This window comes from Channa argus, chromosome 3 (assembly GCF_033026475.1).
Source record: "Channa argus isolate prfri chromosome 3, Channa argus male v1.0, whole genome shotgun sequence".
NCBI lineage: Eukaryota > Metazoa > Chordata > Actinopteri > Anabantiformes > Channidae > Channa > Channa argus.
This window is the reverse complement of record NC_090199.1, coordinates 1,238,763-1,247,192: the sequence shown is the minus strand read 5'-3', so window position 1 is coordinate 1,247,192 and position 8,430 is coordinate 1,238,763. Positions and strand designations below refer to the sequence as shown.

Genomic DNA, 8,430 nt, shown 5'->3' with positions numbered 1-8,430 from the left:
CTCCGCATCATTGCAGCCAACAGTGGCTGCAAAAAAGTCATTTTAACCCAAATTTAACAATGGGTGGAGTCTTAGTTTGTCATTATTTTGAAATGAGCAAATTTGTAAGCTGCCTTAATTTTAAAACGGGTAACACATCATGAGTGAAAGTATTTAACAGCTACCAAACCAATTTAAACTAAGACTCTCCCCACTTTTAAATAGCTGGTTAAAATGTGAATACGTGGAGGTGAACATCAAAAAACGAGGTTTTACTGGATACTGATTATGTTACATACTGTAACGGTGCCAATGTATCTTAACTTTGAACATACATTATTGGGATCATTTTACAGGCTTCAACAGTTTTGTTTCTCGTTGGTTTAGGACTGGAAAATAAGTTCAGGCTGAACGTTTGATCTTTTTCAAACTTAAGTGCAACAAAGATTTAAAAAATTAAAGATGTGTAATTACTTAACTGCAGGGAATTGAACAAAACACTATCACATGTGGAGCCAGGTTCAGAGGGGATAATTACACAAACAGTATAAAGAACTGTCACTTTTATTTGACTACGTGAAGAATCAGCAGTGAAATTTTCCCCAGATTAGGAAACATTCTGTAAAACATTCATGAGGTGTTAAACTCGCTGACACTCTCTCATGCAGGGTTCCTACACAGTGTTGGAGCATTTCATTATCTCCAGGCTGCATGTTTTCAGAAATCAAGTTTGGATCATTTGTCATGTCACATCAAGATCCACCTTCCAGCTTATTTTGAAGCTTTCAAGTCCATAACATAATCTTCTTCAGCTGACTTCAGCTTGGTCAGTCGAAATGCAGCTGTTTAAATCCACTTGTTTTATGCATTGACCTTTGACACATTTCTTATTTTGTTCACTTTGTCGTACAAACACAAGAAGCAAAGAAGCCGCTTCCTGCTGTTGCTGTTTATAACCAGGGCAAAAAATTTCATTCAGCCTCCAACTTTTTACCTCATGGATAAGATGTCATCATGAGCTTTGACACACATGAAACTTATTGAAATTAATCAAAACTTGAATATTAACACGATATCCCACAAGTTTGTATCGTCCGTCAGCCAGTCAGCATGATTGTCTGTCACTGTGGATTTTGACTAAATACTATGATCCACACGCAGCTAAGAATGTGCTAGAATTCGATCCATCATTAAAGTCCTGATTATGATCTGTGTAAGAACCCTGTTAAACGTTCTACTGAGTCAACAAACCTTTACGCCGGTGATTTTAACCACCACAATAACGGCTTAGTGTCAAAGTGCAGAGCAGTGCTGTACAGCGGAGAAAGGAGTCATGGGTATGGGTGGAGCTCTCCGGCGGTGGTGGAGGTCAGACGCTGTTCGTCGCTGTTGGTGTTCACAGTGAAACTGCTGTGGCAGCTTCCCCAGTCGTAGCAGTCAGAGGAAAGACTGTCGGGCAGATAAGAAGGTGAGTTTTAACTTTACAGAAGTATTTACCATTTTGGGAAATGCTACTTCACTCTATCGTGGATGGTTGGATGAGACCATCAGTGCCAGCTGGAAACGTCAGTCCACAGTCCACGTGAATGTTTCAGGGCTTCGTGTGAGTCAGTCGTGTACTATAGATCTGTTTTATTCATATACATTATGACATTGCTTTATTTTACTTATTAACAAAACCCAGTGGAGACATCAAATTAACCAAAGGCAACAATGTTAATTTATGTTGTATTCACACCAGAATGGGAAGAGGTGGTTCCCATAGCAACGACTCAGGAGCCTTCACCGGATACTTCAAGACGGTGAATTTAGCTTAACATTAAGATAATTAACACATTTTACCGGTTGAAAAATAAGGAGGCAGAAGTGTATATGCAGAGATTCACACTTGTCGTTTGTCCCTGTCGCTAGTGTTAATGCTAAGCTAAGCTATGCTAAGCTAAGCTAGCCTGCTGCTTTGTGTAGTTTTGTTTTAACAGGCTGATGAGATTTGGGCCTCATTGCATATAAACCCATTTTATGTTTCCTGTGAAAGGTGCTACAAAAACCTGCTTATGCAACTACGTGATTGTAAAATTTTGATTGTGGCGGGTTTAATGAAACATAATTTAGAACTAAAACCATAATTAGTAAAACCTCAACTTGATTTGTACCTCGCTGATGTGTTCTGGGGAGGGATGCTCCACGCCAGATCATCATCACTGTCGTAGCGACGAGGGTTGTCGAAGAAATATCCTCTGGAGGAGAGAACGTGGTTTGGTATCCCAGCAGTGCTCTGCCGTTGAAAAAATAAAGTACATCTTTACATGTGCTACTCATTTTTGTATAATCAGAAAGAGAAGCAAAGCACGTTTTAACGGGAATAAAGGGGCTGAATTTTACTGTAAAAACCTGACCCTGTCGGGAGAACTAACCCTGTCCTGAGGTGGCCGGCGGACCCTGAAGAAGAACACGACCAGTGAGGTGGGCAGCAGCTCCCAGATGAACAGAATCACCCCGAACACAATGTAACCAGCATCTCCGAGTGAGGACCGCAGGTCCGCCTGGAGACACAGATGTCAAAGGTAAGGGGTAGAAACACTTTTGAAAATCTTGACCTTTGTTTAACCCGAGAGCACCTGGTTGCAGACAAAGATGACGGACTACAAACCTCAGCAGGCAGAAGTTAATATTATCCTTTTTAATCTCGACAGACCATGGACCTTATGATGAAGAGGGTTAGATAATAGGTTGTTACATTTAGGGAAAACCACTGGTGAAGTGGGCCCAGAAGAATTTCAAAGAGACTAGCATCAGGAAGAAGTTGACGTGGACATGGTCTGTAATGTCTGTCTGCAGGTAGGTGCCTCTCTTTTAAACAGGTTACTCTGCTCAGAATGCAAGTGTCCAACAACCGTTACCTGGTCGGACACGTTGTACCAGTCGTAGTCGAAGGAGTTGATGGTCTCGATGTCAGTGAGGGCGAGCACCACCAGGTTGTAGCAGGCTCGAGATGCGTACAGCAACACCACCATGATACCAATCAAAGTCACCTGACACACCGAGGTTCCCTGCAGACAGCAGCATTAGTTATTTTAGTTCTTTTTGGCAGCATTTAGACTGATTCTAAATGTGCAGAAAACGGTGTCTGTTGTCGGTTAAACTCCACAGATTTAGTAAATTTACTGGAGTTAAAGCTGGTTTACTTTAATCATCTACATAGAAACCATCATCCACACTACCTTAGACTCCAGGTAGATGTTGGCCAAAGACATCTTGGCCACCTTATAGAGGCAGATGGACAGTGAGATGGCGCAAAGGACGAACAAGCTGTCATTGATGGTGACCCTCACCAGGACGATGGTCTTGACGTCTGCTGCAGTCATTTTGACCAGCAGGGCACAGACCAGATTAACAACCAGGAAGAGAAGACTGATGCAGAGGAAGACCATGTACAATGGGAGTCTGGAGGAGGAGAGAGGGGGAGAGAGGCATCGAGGCAACGGTCACTACTAATAAATGTGCGTTAACTTTGACATTATGTCTGGTTTATGGCAGTTACCTGTACTTCAGGAGTGCAGGTGTGTACTTGGACTTGGCCTTAAAATAAACCTGTGAAGGGAAATAAACGATTAAACGCCCATCGGTTCAGAAACGTGTACTTTTCTCGGACCCTGCTTCAGACCCCTGAATCCATGCTCTAAACCCCAGTTTGGTTAGTCATTCAGGTTGATCTGGGGTCGACCTCTGTTTGCTGATCAGTAAGAGCTTAGAGGGACACATCTGAGATTGTCTGTCCACAGTTATCCCCTGAGAAATGTGTGGACAGTACTGGTGTAGAAGCACAGCCTAGACTGTCTAAGATCATGGAAGTTGCCTGTGTGAGTGCTGCTTCAGACCCAACAGTCCTTAGCTTTTTATTCCCGCAGCTTATTCTGTTGATGAGTTCATGGCGTTGTGCTCGTTGTGGAAATGAGACAATGCAGTGTTTGGTTGGAAAAATAACCTGTGTCATCTCGGCTTTCAGGGACAAGTGCTTTAATGCTGCTATTAAAGAGGCTCCTCTCTTGTCTGAAAAGAAATCTGTGGCTTTATTTCCTGGTCTATTTCTGAATCCAGCAGCTGCTGTGGGTGAATGGGTGAAGGCGAGAGGCAGCTGCTACGCTCACTGCTGCAAAAACTGACAAACTTGGTTGTTAACTCAACATTCTACAATTCATCCAACGCTCTTTGTTAGCATGCACTGCAAATTGTTTGAGGTGGTCCAGCTGGTTATTCCCAGCGGTTCCACTCATTCTGTCAGCATCATCAAATTGTCCTTGAGTGATAAATGGTGTATGTACAAAATGTTTCTCCCCCGTTTTTCCTTTGGGAGTTTTACATCATCCATTTGAGGGTCTAAGGACAGTGGATGTCGCACCAGGTTCGGCACCATCAGTACCAGGAACCACAACCTCACTCTCACAGTGTACTGACCAAAAGCTGGGGTATGTTTCTACCTCATCGCAGCAAGGTGAGAAGTTTAACCACGAGACGTTAGCAGAACGATTTTAAGCTGTTAAGTGGCTCTTTCACTATGACAGACACATTTATTTCACTTACCTTCAATAAAATAGCTTTTGCTGAGTAAAGCTAAGCAAACTTAAACAACAGATCCAGTTTTGTGCATCCACTTTGGATTTGTTTGGAAGGCTTGATCTGTCAATAGTGATATTAAAACACATCACAAGCACAGTTTTTTGTGGATTTTTGTTTGAGGATTGACTACCTGTATTTTGAAGAACCAGTCATGTTTTCCACCTGCCCCACATCTGATCCATACTCACATTACAGCCTTGCAAGCACACACAAGTGAAAGGACCCCGACAAGGCCTATACTCCTATAGAAATAGGCGAGTTTTCTAATCAGTTCGCATATACATGTTGTATTTGAGTGAACAACATCAAAAACTAGAAGAAACAAAACCTCAACACAAACAGTGCGAGCGATGTTGGAATAAACTACACATTTTCTGGCACATACACCGTTGGTGAGGACAGAAACATTTGGGCTGCATGCGGACGTCCGTACAGATTCATCCAGACCCTCGTGGACCTGACCTGACGATGGATGCCCTAGCAGACACGTGACCACGGAAAGCATGAACTGGCCTTAAAATCATTCTTGCTGTTGCCAGCAGTGACCTAAGGTGACGCCAAATCAAGAATCAAGGGAATCTTAAGGTTTTTAACTTTGAAATAAAGTGTGGATCAAAATCTAAGCTGATAGTCCCAACAATGTCACCTATTCCTGGTTGTCAGCACTCCACCACCAGGAGCAGCCAGTGCTCCAGCAGTACCAGCACCAGCACCCTCTCACCTGTGCACAATAGAGGTTCATGAGGCTGAGTGTGAAGAACTGCAGGCAGACGGGGAAGCAGTAGAGCAGCCAGAAGGCGAAGGGTCCAAGAGCGTTGGCGGTCACACAGTCTCTGAAGTAAAAGGAGAAGAGGAGGGCTCGCAGGGCGGCCCACAGCAGACACAGGAACAGAAAGGCCGTCTGGTAGCTGAAGCGCTTGTGTCGGTATCGCAGGACCAGCCAGAGCTGGGCGTAGACGAAAGCAAAGAGCAGGGAGTAGAAGATGGTGTAGGCGATTGTCAGACCCAGCTTTACATAGGGGGGAATGGCCGGCATGATGGTGGGAGGGGGAGGGAGGTGGGAGCCATTGCCAGCATGCTGCTCCCGCTCCTGTGCCAGACTTCCCTCCATCGCCTCCCCACTCATCTTCTCAGTGATCCCCAGCCGAGGGAGGGAGGGAGGGGGGTTAAAGATGAGGCTTCAGCTTTCGTTCTCCGGCTGAAGAAGAAGAAACATGTCGGAGGTCCATCGGCTCTCCTCCAGACAGAGAGGAGCAACAGCAGCAGGAGGAGGAGGAGGAGGGACACCTCCCCTTTTTTGCCGGTGCCTGGTGGAGAGTGATTGGTGGCTGTTGGTCACATGGTCTAGCTCCTCAGGAGGTGATTGGCTGAACAGAAAGAGGGATGCTGCAGAGAGAGGGAGGGGTGGAGGGTGCAGAGACTGATCTGGAAGGAGAGAGGTAACACACACACACACACACACACACACAGCTTTGACAGTCTATTCTTGTTAGCACACTCACTCACCAAAGCCAAGTCTTAAACCTCAAACAGGCCTTCACAGCTTGTTAGTACCAGCAAAATGTTCTCACTTTGTTAAAGGTCCCAACTAGCAAGAACTTTTGTTGGCCCTGACAGGATAACAAATACACACACACACACACACACACACACACACACACACACACACGCACACACACTTCCTGTGTCACAGCAGCCTCAAACCAGACTGATGCTGATACTTGCTGCGGGTACAATTATTGGCATGTGGTTAATTACGTGTGTTACAACGTCACGAATGTGAATGAATGAATGAACCAAATAGAGAACTGTGAATAAGCAATAGGATTAATGACTGAATGAACAAATGAATACAAATGAGTCCCTGAGTGAATGATGTAACAAGGAACCAATGTATAAATCAAAGTCTGAAGGTTAGTCACTAAAATAAAGACCAGCAGAATTAGGGAATTAAGCAGTTTAAATAATAATAAAGCAGAGTTAAAGTCTTTTTAGCCAAAAACATAATTGTGCTGCCATGTTATTCCTGGAAGACACTGTGCACAGGAAACATGTTCCTTACAAATAAGAATGATTTAAAATTTCAATTTCAATTAAAAATAGAATTTTAATGACAAAAAAAGAAGATATACACAGCTCTCATATGAACGGATTGTGATTCAGTTGTTACCTGGTCATTGCCGCCACTGTGAAAGATTGAAATAATGATGCAGATTATTCACTGTATCTGAGGAGGATGAATAGTTTTCAGCTCCTGAAAGTGGAAACAAGATCAAACTGAGGCTTTTTATTCGCCGCAGCTTCTGCAGAAACTGCTGAATGAAAGTTGCGTGGATGGCGTCTGTAGTAAACGGTGTCAGAATCCCATCCCTCCTCTCATGAATGGTGAGGTTCCACCATCCGTCGGACCCTGACGTAGCTCTGCTCGGCTCTTACATAACAGGCAGGCTGTTAGATAATGGAGGAGGCTCTGCAGCTCTGCTCCTCAAGAGTAAGAAGAGAGAGTGAATATTACACAGCAGCCATGTTTCAATAGGACACAAGTGGCTTCTTCTAATTAGTAGGAATCCAGCAGCAAAGTCGGGTATAATCCACGTACATGATGATTATACCTGAATAATCATCATGTGTAACATGTACATCATGTTGTGCTGTGATGCTACTTTACAGTCCTGGGTTCAGGTCACGATGAGCCAAAACACAGGTAGTAAAAGTACGAAAAAAAAGTTGGTCGTCCATGAACCACAGGGTCACTGGTTCGACTCCCGGTCCCTTGTTGTCACATGTCAACTTGCCCTTGAGTGAGACGCTGAACCCCAGCACCTACAACAGCAACTGCTGTCATTGGACTGCGAGTATGAAAGATAATGAGCCATATTTGTGATTATTTCCAACACAGACATGACGTAATACAGAACTACAACCTGAGCCTTTATTTCTGCATCTGTTCCACTGAACATTTAGTTTTTGTCCTCTGAGGTACCGACTGCTGCTCACTGTTCCAGAGTCCAGGTAAACACAGCAGCTGTGTGTCGCCATAAATCTCTTTACAGAAGCTGAGGCTGCACAGCAGGAACACAGCGTTTTCTCTTTTTCACCTGGAAAATCCCGAAACTCAACGTGCAGCTTCTGAGAGAAGTGAAGGTTGTGAAGCAGCCGTTCAGTTGCAGCCTGTGTTCACTAGATGGTGACAATGTTCTGCTGCCGAATATTCAACAAAGACGAGCTGGAGAAACTAGATATGTTATTATATTTCTGTATTTTATTATAGTTCCTGTTTGGAGCTGAAGTCCCATCAGGTTTGCAGTGAACTACACTGATTAAATACTTCAAATGTTCAGTGATTTACGTAGTTAAATTACTTATGTGCAATATCTGTGTGGATAACTACTAAAACTACAAACAGAGAGTAGTTTGGTTTAGAAAAGGTTGAGCTCATATATAGAAAAGTAACTGATTATAGTTTTGATTCTCTTGAATCTGAATTTCTGTTTGTGATTGATGCTGTGGATTAAGAAACGATCCCACAAATTGTCGTTTTAAAACTTTCTTGGCTAATCAGGCTAAATGAGTAACGTGGTGCAGTACAGTGACTTTTTTCATCTTTCATTCAACGTTCACATCAAATACAGTGTTAAAAAGACTATTTTTCAAATGTTCAAAGAGAAGTGGATAATAATAAATATGGAATCATCTTCATGCAGTTGAATCCTGACTTTATCCAGACGGATGTACAGTGTGAGAACGCGAAAGTCTGTGTGAGACGGTCCCAACTTTTTTTTTCTTTCTGGTCCTTTCGGTTCATCCCGTGAGTTCAGTGTCGTCACAGCGGAT

General features: G+C 43.5%; 1 protein-coding gene across 3 annotated transcripts; it reads right to left on the bottom strand.

Moving 5' to 3' along the window:
- Positions 1-527: 527 nt before the first annotated feature.
- On the bottom strand, positions 528-7,795 carry gpr137bb (G protein-coupled receptor 137Bb). Of its 3 annotated transcripts, none has more exons than XM_067498656.1 (8): positions 6,767-7,795; positions 5,318-6,021; positions 3,521-3,570; positions 3,201-3,423; positions 2,880-3,029; positions 2,394-2,522; positions 2,133-2,254; positions 528-1,428 (listed from the first exon to the last, which is right to left on the bottom strand). In XM_067498656.1, exons 2-8 carry the CDS (start codon positions 5,720-5,722, stop codon positions 1,311-1,313), a joined length of 1,197 nt encoding a protein of 398 aa, XP_067354757.1. In that variant the 5' UTR covers positions 5,723-6,021; positions 6,767-7,795; the 3' UTR covers positions 528-1,310. The 3 variants fall into 3 exon arrangements, with proteins under 3 accessions (XP_067354757.1, XP_067354758.1, XP_067354756.1); XM_067498657.1 differs by having other exon boundaries at positions 5,318-5,982; XM_067498655.1 differs by lacking the exon at positions 6,767-7,795 and having other exon boundaries at positions 5,318-6,744.
- Between the last annotated feature and the right edge of the window lie 635 nt (positions 7,796-8,430).

Excerpts from the sequence above, each read along its gene's own strand:
- gpr137bb (XM_067498656.1), bottom strand. The coding sequence starts at position 5,722 with ATGAGTGGGGAGGCGATGGAGGGAAGTCTGGCACAGGAGCGGGAGCAG. Across the intron at positions 3,424-3,520 it reads CCTGCACTCCTGAAGTACAG|ACTCCCATTGTACATGGTCT; the intron begins GTAACTGCCATA and ends CTCCTCCTCCAG. Across the intron at positions 3,030-3,200 it reads ACATCTACCTGGAGTCTAAG|GGAACCTCGGTGTGTCAGGT; the intron begins GTAGTGTGGATG and ends TGCTGTCTGCAG.